General features: G+C 46.8%; 1 protein-coding gene across 1 annotated transcript; it reads right to left on the reverse strand.

The window, feature by feature from the left end:
- Nucleotides 1-5060: 5060 nt before the first annotated feature.
- Nucleotides 5061-9427, reverse strand: LOC115797582 (high affinity immunoglobulin epsilon receptor subunit alpha-like). The gene is made up of 8 exons (XM_030754183.1): nucleotides 9388-9427; nucleotides 9155-9199; nucleotides 8673-8930; nucleotides 8346-8591; nucleotides 7445-7501; nucleotides 6841-6906; nucleotides 6675-6759; nucleotides 5061-5311 (listed from the first exon to the last, which is right to left on the reverse strand). Exons 1-8 carry the CDS (start codon nucleotides 9416-9418, stop codon nucleotides 5299-5301), a joined length of 801 nt encoding a protein of 266 aa, XP_030610043.1. The 5' UTR covers nucleotides 9419-9427; the 3' UTR covers nucleotides 5061-5298.
- Nucleotides 9428-13886: the final 4459 nt, after the last annotated feature.

Here is a 13886-nt window from a genome sequence, read left to right on the forward strand (position 1 = left end):
CAAACAATAGCTGGATAGCGCCATTGCCTTTTAAACATCCACGCCCATGGCTCCCCAACAATAGGTCTCAAGCGTTGAAACGTCTCACATCTCTCAGGCGCAACCTTGACAAGAAGCCCGAAATGAGAGAGCACTTCCTGGGCTTCATGGGCAAAATGCTTGAGAACAACCATGCGGAGTTAGCTCCTCCACTCAGCGAAGAAGAAGAAAGGTGGTACTTACCCACATTCGGTGTTTACCACCCGAGAAAACCGCAACAAATCCGGGTTGTCTTCGATTCGAGTGCCCAGTTTAATGGCATATCCCTCAATGATGTGCTGCTAACTGGACCGGATTTGAACAATACACTCCTCGGAGTTCTGATCCGCTTCAGAGAAGAAGCAATTGGCTTCACAGTAGACATCGAGCAGATGTTCTACTGCTTTCTAGTCAAAGAGGAGGACAGGAACTTCTTACGTTTCCTTTGGTATGAAGACAATGACCTCTCCAAAGGCATTGTTGATTATCGTATGAGGGTCCACGTCTTTGGCAATAGCCCGTCTCCTGCAGTGGCCATCAACGGTCTGCACCAGTCTGTTCAAGGTGGTGAGTTCCATGTCGACCATGATGTTCAGCATTTCGTGATGCATGACTTCTATGTAGATGATGGGCTGAAGTCTCTACCCACAACTGAGGCTGCCATCAGTCTGCTCAGAAGAACACAAGATGTACTTTCGAAGTCAAATCTGAAACTGCACAAGGTCGCTGCAAATAGCAAGGAGGTCATGGAGGCTTTTCCATCATCTGATCAGGCCAGCGATTTGAAAGAGCTAGACTTTGATGTCGATCAGCTTCCAATGCAACGCAGTTTTGGACTTGGTTGGAACCTCCAGACAGACTGTTTCCATTTCAGTGTCACAGAGGAGATGAAGCCTTACACCCGACGTGGAGTCTTATCTACCATCAACAGTCTTTACGATCCTCTTGGTTTTGCAGCACCAATCACTATCCAAGGCAAGGCAATCTTAAGAGAGCTCACGCAAGGTAATGGAGATTGGGACGCACCTCTACCAAAGGAAAGGGAGGAAGCCTGGTTAGCGTGGAGAGTATATTTGACTGAACTCTCTCACCTTTCAATTCCCAGATTATACACCAGAATGTCACCTTCAGCAGCCGCCAGGATGTGTCAAATAAGGCTATTGCTGTGGTAGCGTATTTGAAAGTCACAGACACTGGAGGTTGCAATCAGATTGGATTTGTCATGGGCAAAGCCAGGCTAGCCCCACGTCCAGAGCATACAATTCCCAGATTGGAGCTCTGTGCAGCAGTGCTTGCCATTGAGCTAGCTGACCTAGTGTCCACAGAACTGATCTTTCAGCTCGACACTGTATCTTACTATACGGATAGTAAAGTGGTCCTGGGCTACATCCATAACGAAACCAGACGGTTCTACGTCTATGTCAGCAATCGGGTACTACGGATCAGAAGATCATCTAATCCAAACCAATGGTTCTTCATACCCAGATCAGAACCCAGCAGATCATGCAACTCGTTTTGTTGCTGCTGGCCAACTCATCCATACCAATTGGTTGGTTGGACCTAAGGTTCTGTACTTACCTGAGCTAGTGGTCTCTGAGAGAAGCTACGATCTGGTTGAGCCAGACATAGATCCAGATGTGCGACCTCTAGCATCTACCTTGAGCACAGCCACATCCCCTGACCATCTGGGTTCCCAACGATTTGCCAGGTTTTCTTCCTGGAAGTCACTCACCTATGCGATGGCTCGCCTTGTGCACATAGTACATCTTTTCCATGTCAAGGTAGCCAGAAGTGACTCCTGTAGTGGCTGGCATTACTGCAAGGCAGATATCAGTGTTGAGGAGAGGAATCAAGCTTCAGCCATCATCATTAAAACAGTACAAGAGGAGACCTATTGCCAGGAGATCAAGTGCATCCAGGAACAGAAAAAGATTCCTCAAAACAGCCCTCTGAAGAACTTGGACCCCTTTGTTGCCATTGATAGTCTGTTAAAGGTTGGAGGTCGCCTTCAACATTCCAACCTGGGTCAAAGTGAGAAAACTCCAGTGATTATACCAGGACAACATCATATTGCGACTTTGCTCATCCGACACCACTACGAGCAGGTACAGCACCAAGGCCGACTCTTTACTGAAGGTGCCATTCGGTCATCTGGCTTGTGGATAATTGGTGGGAAGAGGAAAACGAGCAGCATCATCCATCAGTGTGTGATTTGCAGACGTCTTAGAGCTCCTGTTAGTATTCAGACAATGGCTGACCTCCCAGCAGCTTGCCTGTCTTCAGATCCATCTTTTACACATGTTGGACTTGATGTCTTTGGTCCTTGGATCATCTGTTCACGATGGAATAGAGGTGGTCTTGCACAGAGCAAATGCTGGGCTGTGATATTCACTTTTATGAGTGTGAGAGCCATGCACATTGGCCACTCGGATTGTGGCACCAACTTCATTGGTGCTTGTAAGGAGATGAAAATACCTTCCAACATTGACAGTACCACAGTGAAAACTTACCTGTCAGATCAGGGCTGCGTGTGGACTTTCAATCCTCCTCACGCCTCTCATTTTGGCGGAACTTGGGAGAGGATGATTGGTCTTGCAAGGAGGATTCTTGACTCTATGTTCATCCAGATGAAAGACAAACTTACCCACGAAGTGCTGACAACTTTCATGTCGGAGGTTGCAGCAATCGTCAACGCCAGACCTCTGGTTCCTGTGACGACTGACCCTGATGACTCATTAATCCTGACGCCTGCTGCTTTACTCACTCAGAAGATAAACATCATTCCAGCACCTGCAGGAGAGTTTGGAGCTTCGGACCTTTATGAGCACCAGTGGCGCCAGGTCCAGCATTTGTCTAACACCTTCTGGGACCGATGGCGGAAACAGTTTCTCCCAACACTGCAACCACGCAGAAAGTGGCTGGTAGCTCATCCAGACATCAAAACAGGAAGTGTCGTACTCCTTAAAAACATTCAGTCACCAAGAAACGAATGGCCTCTTGGACTTGTGACGCAAACTTTCCCGAGCAAAGACGACAAAGTCCGGAAAGTCGAGGTGAAGGTCTGCAAAGCAGGAGGTTCTTCAGTCTTTCTCAGGCCTGTCACTGAGATAGTGCTTCTCTTCTCTCCAGATGGCTAAGAACTGTTGTAATCTAGCAGTGACGTGAGATCACGCCAGGCGGGGAGTGTGCTGTTGAGTGTTTTTTAGTGGGTGTTTCTGTATACGTGACTGTCCCTTTAAGAGGTACAGCCCAACAATGTGTCATGTGACCTCAACCAGGAAGTAGTTCGAGAGTGAGATTTCCATTCCATTATCCATGTGTTTAGTCAAGCCAATAACATCTGCATACATCTTCGCTCTGAACGTAGCATCGTGGGTTATGTTATGTTTGATATTTTGTTGTAGATCGTTATTTTCATAGAATTTTTGGTTTGTGAAGTTTGACCTAAAATATTTGTGAATGTTCTATGCAAGGTCATAGTATTGCTGTTGATTCATCATCAGACCAAGCTACCGTGATAAATACGCTAGTTCATTGTCATATAAACATGGGAAATCATTACATATTATCGGCGTAAGTTAAGATTCTGTAGAACAGCAACAGTTAAGAACTAGAAGCTAATTCATGTGGAGAATCATTTCATTTATTCACATTAATTGTATGTGTACATGTTAAAAAGAAAAGCAAAGACTGAATAAGTGATGTATCTTTTTGTGTGTTTTAGTTTCACACTTCCTTGGTGTCAATAAACCTGTGCACCAGAAAGCAACTTTCCTCAGAGTCTTGATATTCAGGAAGAGTTTAGCTGACTGTCTAGATGCATTCACTGCATCTAGGCAGTACAAAGAGCTTTGTAATTAATTAATCGAAATTAATCACATTTTAATCACATTTAACATGAGAAATATTCATTTAAGTTTGGTTGATGAATCAATCAATATACCTAAGCTTAAACTTCAAAATTTTGTTTATTTTCCCACCAGTCTTCTACACAGACCAATGAAGGGTGGAAGTGCTCCTGTGATAAGCAAACTCCTGAAATTAAAGTTAAGCATCATAACTGGATAGTTTTATTCAACATTAATGTCTCACTTAATATAGTTAGAAATTAATCATTCACTCAGCTGTATTCCTTGATGTTGAAATGTGTTATGCTTGTTTTAACAGCTTATTTTGAATTAAAGACTTAAAATTAAACCACAAAAGGAGCAAAGGTTCATTCTCCGTTTAACCAGCTGCTTTTACACAGCTGTGCTTCGCACTGTCACGGTTGCTAGGCAACATGAGCTACGCAGAGGTGAGGGCAGGTGACGCTGATATGAAGGCTAGCTCACTTCCCGCCTTTGCGGTCTTCGTAGGCTCTGAAGGACTTGGGCCGGGTCCTTCGAAGGATGCGGCCACTGAATTTTTGACATCGTGCGTTGATATAATCTGTATGCCTGGAACTCGTGCACTGAGAAACGTTTCGGTGCAAAGTGCGATTAAAATGCGTTAAAATTTTTAATTCGTTAATTTCCCCGTAATTAATTAATCAAAATTAACGCGTTAAAGTCCCACCCCTAGTTTAATCATGAGTTATAATTAATCTCTTGCTCTCTTCAGCAGCATGTCTTTTGCCCTGTTTCTCTCCCCTCAGCCCCTCCCTGAGCCTGGTTCTGCTGGAGGTTTCTTGCTGTTAAAAGGGAGTTTTTCCTTCCCACTGTCGCCAAGTGTTTGCTCATAGGGGGTCAGTTTGACTGATGTGTTGGGTTTTCTCTCTATTGTTGTATGGTTGTTACTTTACAGTATAAATCACCTTAAGGTGACTGTTTGTTGTGATTTGGTGCTATATGAATAACATTTTATTTAATTTCACAGCTGAGGCTATCACAACTCTGTACTAGACCACATTTCAGTTAGAGACAGTATAACAGTTTATAGGTATATTTCACTTGTGACTGCCAAAGGTTTGTAATCAGCAGGTTGTTGGTTTCAGAAAAAAAGGTGTTGAGACATTCTTGTTAGCAGTTGACCACAGTGAACTATTTTATTAACCACATGAGCTCTTTTCTTATGAACAGGGTTAATTAACATGCAAAAGGACAAAGCAGATGGAACAAGTTGGTTTAAGTTCAAGCTGTAAACAACAGACATGTGCTTGTGGCAGCATTTGAAAACACGTGGGTAGAACTGTAGGTGGCTGAGTCTACAAAAGCTGTAACAATTTATATTCATGCACACCAAACCCATCTGAAGTAACCTCTGTTACATCCTTGTTTTCACTCAGATGTGAGCAGGTCTTCATTCAGCTCTCCTGCAACACACACAGGAAGTACACAGCAAATATAAATAAAACACTACAACATTATTATTATTATTATTTTAAAAAGCATAGAAACAGTTTGCTGTAGTGCATGTTACAGCTACAAATATGATCTTCATACATCAGTTCCTGGACAAGTGAGTCTCTGGTGAATCAAGTTTATTACACTGCAGCATTACTTCATACATGAGAATGATAACACACGATCAGAAACCCCTGCTGTAGGTCCACTGGCTTATTACAGCATGTTTTTTTACAGCTGGTGGGCATTCTGTGATTTAGTTTTATGGATTTGAACCAGAGACCTCCACACCGTGCTTCAGAAGTAACACACACATGCAAACAAAAGAACACGTAATCACAACAACACTGATTTTCCCAGAGTGAAGGGAAGCCTCTGTAATCAGCATCTAAGGCGACTGACTTGGTCTCAGTGCAGGAGCTGTTATTGCTGCTGCAGCTTACCAACACTCTTCCTGAGAGTACTGCAGTTTATTTAAAAGAGCACTGAGTGTCCACTTTGTAACAGGATATCACACTGACAGAGGCGCCTGCCCTGAGTCACCACATAAAAAAAGTGCATCCTCTTCTCTGACTTTGATACACCCCTGTGAGCTGGTGAAACAGCACTTGCACAAGTTCCCTTTGTGTTTCTTTTGCCACAAAGCTGTTCACAGTCATTAACTGTAAGAAAATAAAATGTAAGCAACAAGCATTGCCTTGGACTTGGCTTCACAAAAACAGTGAGTCATAGTTGTCAAACAATTGATGATGTGTGCAGTCAAAATCAGTCACACTTTGTGGATTAAATTCATTCCTGTTTAACTGTATTTATTTTTTGTGTATATAGTTCCCAACAGTCACTTTAAAGCACTTTGCATTGCCTGCTTTAGTCAGCACTTCCTGAAGCAAGGTGAAAAAAAACTATTATACCTATTATAGAGAGAATCCTAATGATCAGGTGATCAGAGTGATGGCTAAACACCACTCTAATGTGAGCAGGCTGAGCACCTCTGAGCTGCCCTCTGTTTGCCCCTTTTCTGGCCTTTCTGATGAGCAGCAGGGTGATGCACTGAGTTTGCTTCAGTTTCCCACTTTGTTCTGTGACCCACTGCCTCGTACCATGACTATGTAGTCTTGGGGCTACAGTATGTAGACAATGCAGCTTCAGTACCACGGTAAAGAGTCAGGAGTGGTTTTGCTGACTTCACTTAGCAATTAGGCTGGGAGTACTTAAGGTCAGAGAGAAGAGAGCAGACTGCCAGTACCATCACTGTGCAATAACTGTCCATCTTTACTATCTATTACATATTATCTGAGCAACTAAAGCATCACTGCTTCCAGTCTTACCTACTGTATTGTAGAATAGAAGGGATCCTCTGCCACAAGATGGTAGAGACCTGATGAAGATACACGAGTGCTGGTGGATCTTTCCAGGTCTGCTTCAACAGCAGGTGGGATGTTGGTTAATATCAGGACAGCATATTGCTTGAATGGCTGTAAGTCAAAATGAGTCTTACCTTCTATTTGAGTGTCACCCGGGCCTAAGAGGGAGTAAATGGCTTTAGACGACAATCCATCGTCATCTAAAGGAGAGATACAGTAGGAGTGAAAGGGGGATTTCATCAGAGCAGCAACAATGATGAAAATCTGCATCTGCTTTTTTTTTTTTAGTCAGGCCTAGACTGACATTTTAGAAAATTCAACAGACGCTGCAAACAGGAGAGAACTGCAGGTTCAACTTAAAGGTTATTCTGAACTCACTGCATGTTTTACTACATGCCATGTGTAACAAGTTTGAGCTGCAAACTCACAACCCTCACCATAGATACAGGTCTACAACTCATGTTTAGCTCAGTGGTTTTTAGTTGAAGCGCAAGTCCAGGAAGCCCATGCTGTCACCTACAGATTTATAAATAACACATCGAGTGAAGACTCGATGTGTTATTTATTTATGTCTGTTTCATGATCACTAACTAGAAACTACTTTATATTATATTAGAATAACAATCATCAGTGGTCACATCCTTGTTTGGTTTTAAAGGAGTTTTATTGTTCCTGAAGAAAGGAGGAAGTGAGTTTAATGTAGCTGATGTTGATATTGGCACATGTTTGTGTTCTGACCTGTTTGATCAGCTGTTGATCCTGAAGTTTGCATCTTTGCTGACAGACAGAGCAGTGCTGCAGAGGATGGAGGAAAACAAACAACAAAATATATTTTTTGGAGCATTAGAAAACAAATAAACAAACAGGAATGCGCAAAGGTTTTGAGCCACTCTTCACTCCTTAATGTTTGGGAAACTGTTGGAGCAATTTATTTAAAGATGTGCAAACCTGGAAATGCTTGCACTTCTATTTGTGAGGCAGAAACAGAGCCTGTAAGTCAGTATTTGGTATGACTGCATTTATTTTTCAGCACAGTCTGAACTCTCTCAGGCAGCTTTCTTGTGATTATTTAAGCAGGCTTTAGGATAGTTCTCCCTTCTTCTTGAAGGAGCTCTTTTTTTGTGTGTAGCTGCTTTTGTTTCAGTCTAAGTCAAGACGATCCCACAGTGCTTCAGTAATGTTGATTGTGTTCCACTGTGTGTTTTTTTATTCAAGCTTTTATTGCATTGGCAGTGTTATTATGTTATTTTAGGTACCTCTGTCCCAGTAGCCTTTGCCAAAATGATGCAGTCCCAAAACCACCAACACAGCACTCAATAAAGCAGTGACAATAATCCAAGGTGTGGCATCAGAGGGCCGGTGGCTTTCCTCTTTATTACTGCCTGAATCAGTTACTGAATCTACTTTGGAAAAAAGGTGAAACATCACAATGTTAATTTTAGCTCCATCAAAGTGACACATTCAGAATGTCATAAATCAAACTAAAAGTTTCTAAGAGGCACAGGTTAGTACACCTGTTTCAGTTGCTTCAATCAGGGATTTAAGACTGCACTTTGGGAATTTCAGAGTATTTCAAAAAGTTACAGACAATAAACTGCAGTAACAGCAAAACATACTGTGAAATTTAACTTTTACTCACCTGTGACTTTCAGCCAGCTCTCTGGTGATTCTCCAGCTCCTGAAATGCTGCATTTATAAAGTCCTTCATGAAGCTTGGAAGCTCTGTCGATGCTCATGCTTCCTGTGGAGCTGCTGCTGATGTGGAGTCCATCTTTATAGAAATCAGCTGTGAAGTTGGAGGAAGTTGTTTTGTTTCTGCAGCGCAGAGTCACAGCTTCTCCCTCCAACACAGGAACAGCAGGACTCTCCAGGATCACAGAACCAGCTGAATAACAGTGGATATAAATGTATTATTAAAACTTGTGTTTGATTATGACAGCATGTTACTGTCTTAATGGAAACATACCAGTGACACTGATGTTGATGCTGTTGCTTCTCTTCTCTCTTCCAGTCTCACACCAGTACTCTCCACTGTCCTCTGTATAAACATTTTTTATAGTGCAGGAGGATCCTGTTGATGTTTTCACATAACTCCTACATGAGTTATGTTTTCTTTTTGTGTTTCGTACAACATTATAGTGAGAGACACGCTCACAGTGAAAAGTTACCCGCTCATATACAAAGAACTGTGATCTGTTTGGAACGACATGAAGAGAATCGGCATCTGAGACAAAGAAAAGGAGAAAACTTCACTTTAGAATTTGATTGTTGAAAAACCAAGAATGAAAAAACAACAGAGCAAAATAACAGAAATCATAGAAATAATTCCATCAAACATCCCAGAGGAATGAACACATTTTCCCACTTCCTACTTTTCTAAATCATCTCCTTCTTCATCACAACATTGTAATTGATGGTTACATCAGTGAGCAGGTAGCTGGGACTCACCAGCTTTCTGATCATGTGCACACAGCAGGATCATCACAGCCGTCACTGAAGAGACAATGAAAGAGCCGCACTTTACAAAGATCCTTTAGTAGCATCGTTATAACTGTTGACTCCTACAGCTGCTAGCAAAAAAGCTTCCTCTACATGAAATCATTCAAATGCTTTAAATATTTGAACCACATCAACAAACTCTTTATAGTTTAGGTTTAATATGGAGGTGAGGCAGTACTCACACATGCTGACACAGAGAGCTCTGAACTCCATGATGTCTTACTGCACACTGAAGTGTGGACACTGTGAGCAGGCGTATCTTCCTGTGTGACTTCCTGCTGCTGCTGAAACAGTTTGAATACTAATGAAATATTTTTACAAGTCAGTGCAAGTTAATGAAATGTAGCCATCTAATTTTATAGAAGTAGTTTGAGAGCAGCCGAGTTATCTTGGGGTCAAGTTACGGCTCAGAGTTTCAGTTCAGTGTCAGTGGGTGGAACAAGGAACTACTTCAGACTGATGATGTGTTTGATGCAACTTGTACAAACAGAAGACAAAATTTTTAAGTTTCAGAACATGCAGGAACACTTTCAAACACATTCCAATTAAACACATGCTGTATGTGTCAGGACCCGGGGAGGAAGAGGACACACAAGCGGTGGCTGATGAAAGCAAGGTGCAAGTTTATTTACAGTGATCGAGAAATGTGCAAAGACAAGGGGGTCCAGGGAGGCGAGGGTGGAGGCGGCTGAAGCGGGTCGAGAGGCTGAAGGAATTCCCAGGTGGTGAGGGGAGGTCAGGCAGGTGAGTGAGTCAGGGAAAGGAGCCAGCTGTGGTACGGCGTGGAACGGCGGGATGACGAAAAGCCGGGGTTCCGAAAGGACGAGTAGGAACTCACACGGGGATCTGAAAAGGAGCGAACACGAAGAGCAGGTAAGTAATATAAATACACGAGAGCGAGAGTCACACGAGAGAGCCGGTACTAACTGAGAAGTAGTCAATGATCCAGCGAAGAGTGATTGTCTTCTGGCAGCTTAAAGAGACCCTGCCTGATGACTTGATCCGTAGCAGGTGTGGTGATCTCCGCCCTAGGGAGGCGGAGACACCGGAACCTCCGCTGTGGCCCGCAGGACAAACACACATGTATACAGACACACACACACACACACAGACCCTCTCCCTAGGTTATGACAGTACCCCGTCCTCAACGGGAGCCTCCTGGCGACCGAAACTTCTCGGGATGGCGCCGCCGGAACTCCCGCACCATGGCCGCATCCAGGATGTTAGCTCGGGACACCCAGGATCGCTCTTCGGGACCGTAGCCCTCCCAGTCCACCAAGAACTGATAACCCCGCCCCCGACGGCGGGCGTCCATAATGCGACGGACGGTGTAGATCCGCTGGCCATCGAGAAAACGGGCAGGAGGAGGTGAGGCAGCTGGAGGGCACAAAGGACTGGTGGCAACAGGCTTAAGTTGGGAGACATGGAAGACGTTATGGATGCGCATGGTACGAGGGAGTTTGAGGTGGACAGACACAGGGTTAACGATGGAGTCGATCTCGAAGGGCCCCAGGAAGGTGGGGGCCAGTTTCCTAGACTCGGCACGGACTGGAACATCTTTCGTGGAGAGCCATACCTTTTGGCCTGGTTGGTAGTCCGGCGCAGGGGTCCGATGGCGATCAGCGATGCGTTTGTTCTGCTCCTTCGTCCGAAGCAGAGCTGCGCGGGTGGACCTCCATAGCCAGCGACAGCGGCGAAGGTGGTGCTGGACGGAGGGAATGGTGAGATCCTCCTCGATGGCAGGGAGGAGTGGCGGTTGGAAACCCAAGGAGGCCTCGAAGGGGGACACCCCTGTGGCGGAGGAGGAAAGAGAGTTATGTGCATACTTAACCCACGCCAAGTGGGAACTCCAGGTGGCCTGATTGGTGGACGCCACGCATCGTAATGCTGCCTCCAACTCCTGGTTGGCCCGTTCCGTCTGCCCATTGGTCTGAGAATGATAACCAGAGGAGAGGCTCACCTTGGCTCCGAGAGATGTACAGAACTCCTTCCAGACCTGAGATGTGAACTGGGGCCCCCGATCCGACACGATGTCTTCAGGAATCCCATGGAGTCGAAAAACGTGGGTGGTGAGAAGCCGGGCCGTCTCCAAGGCGGAGGGGAGCTTGGGTAGCGCAACGAAGTGGGTGGCCTTGGAAAACCGGTCGATAATGGTCAGGACCACGGTGTTTCCTTCAGAGGGAGGAAGGCCTGTGACGAAGTCCAGAGCTATGTGAGACCATGGTCGCTTAGGGGTGGGTAAGGGCCGGAGGAGACCTGATGGAGGTGACAGAGAAGGTTTATTTTGCGCACAAACGCTGCATGCTGCCACGTACTCACGGGTATCCTTATTCAATGTAGGCCACCAGAAATAACGCTGAGGAAGGCCACAGTGCGATTGGCTCCGGGATGGCACGTGAATTTGGCTGTGTGTCCCCATTGCAGTACGCGGCTTCGCACTTGAGAGGGAACATAAAGGCGGTTGGGGGATCCCGTCCCAGGATCTGGTTCAGTCTGTAGAGCTGCCTGAATGGCGGATTCGATCTCCCAGGTGATGGCTCCAATGACGCAAGAGGGAGGCAAGACGAACTCTGGCTGCGAGGAGGAGTCCGTGGAGCTGAACTGTCGGGACAGAGCGTCGGGCTTGACATTCCGTGATCCAGGTCTGTAAGAGATAGTAAAGTTAAATCGGGTAAAAAACAAAGCCCACCTGGCCTGCCGGGGTTTCAAACGTCTGGCGGTTTCGCAGATAGGCCAGGTTCTTGTGATCAGTCCAGACCAAGAAGGGATGCATCGCGCCTCCAGCCAGTGCCCGCCATTCCTCCAAGGCTAGTTTGATGGCCAGCAGCTCCCGGTCCCCTACGTCGTAATTCCGTTCTGCCAGGGAGAGGCGGCGAGAGAAGAAGGCGCAGGGTCGGAGGCTACCCATGGACTGTTGGGACAACACTGCCCCTACCCCCACGTCGGACGTGTCCACCTCCACGACGAATGATTTGGATAGGTCAGGTTGGATGAGGATGGGTGCAGAGGCAAACCGACCCTTCAGGAGCACGAAAGCCTCTGCAGCGGCGGGGGTCCAACTGAAAGGAATCTTGGGAGAGGTGAGAGAGGTCAGAGCATGGGTGATGGAGCTGTAATCTTTAATGAAGCGGCGGTAGAAATTGGCGAAGCCCAGAAAACGCTGCAGCTGTTTCCGATCCGCTGGCTCGGGCCAATCCAGGACCGCTTGTACCTTAACTGGGTCCGCCTTGATCTGCCCTTTTCCAATAATGTATCCCAAGAACGCAGTGGACTCCACATGAAACTCGCACTTCTCCCCCTTCACGAACAGACGATTTTCCAGTAACCGCTGCAACACCTGCCGCACATGTCCCTGATGCTCCTGTAATGAGGATGAGAAGATCAAAATATCATCGAGATAGACAAACACAAAATGATTGATGAAGTCCCGGAGTATGTCGTTTACGAGGGCCTGGAACACAGCTGGTGCGTTGGTTAGGCCGAAGGGCATGACAAGATACTCGAAGTGGCCGAGGTAGGTGTTGAAAGCAGTCTTCCACTCGTCTCCCTGCCGGATCCGGACGAGATGGTAAGCGTTCCGGAGATCCAGTTTGGTGAAGACGGCTGCCCCCTGCAGGAGCTCAAACGCAGAGGTGAGAAGCGGCAAAGGATATTTGTTGCGCACAGTGATTTCGTTCAGACCGCGGTAGTCAATACAGGGCCGGGGGGTCTTGTCCTTCTTGGCCACGAAGAAAAACCCCGCGCCCATGGGAGAGGTGGAGGGTCGAATCAGACCGGACGCCCGAGCTTCGGTGATATATTTTTCCATGGCATCCCGTTCCTGCGGAGAGATGCTGTAGAGGCGGCTGGAGGGGTAGGGCGCCCCCGGGATGAGGTCGATGGCGCAGTCGTAAGGCCGGTGGGGAGGCAGGGAAACAGCCCGGTCCTTATTGAATACTTCAGCGAGGTCGTGATAGATCGAGGGATGCCGGACAGGTCAGGTGGGGTCCCCTCCCCCAAATCGGTGGACCGAGGGACAGAGGGAGTTGCGGATCTGAGGCAGCGCTGGTGGCACCGCTCACTCCAACCCGAGATGCTGCGATTCGCCCAGTTGATCTGTGGATTGTGCAGTTGCAACCAGGGAAAGCCGAGGACGATGGGCGTCTGTGCAGAGTCAAACAGGTAAAAGGAGAGCCGTTCAGAGTGATTACCCGACAGAGTCACAGAAAGCGGTTGGGTCTTATGAGTGATTTCAGAAAGCTTGGCGCCGTCCAGAGCGGAGACCAGGAGAGGCGTGGGTAGCGCTGTGGATGGAACGCCCCACTGCTGGGCGAGGGCACGGTCCATGAGATTTTTCTCAGCTCCGGAATCGAGGAGTGCCAAGACTGTGTGACTGCCTGATGGAAGATTGATCCTTGCCTGAAGCGTGAATCTGGGCAGGGAGGAGCATGCGTTAGCTTGACCCGCCAGTATCCCCACCATTACTGATGGGCGCGGTCTTTTGCGCGAACAGGGCAGGACGCGATGTAGTGGCCCTTTTTGCCACAGTAGATGCACTCCCCCGCCTCCCATCTCCGTCGTCGCTCAGAGAGAGACAGCCTTGCGCGGCCGAGTTGCATGGGTTGCTCCTCCGCGCCGCAAGGGGGCGCTGTATCTGCGCTGTCGTCCGCTAGGAGGCTCCTCCGGTCCGCGGAAACCGCGC

Source organism: Archocentrus centrarchus, chromosome 18 (assembly GCF_007364275.1).
Source record: "Archocentrus centrarchus isolate MPI-CPG fArcCen1 chromosome 18, fArcCen1, whole genome shotgun sequence".
NCBI classification, from domain to species: Eukaryota; Metazoa; Chordata; class Actinopteri; order Cichliformes; family Cichlidae; genus Archocentrus; species Archocentrus centrarchus.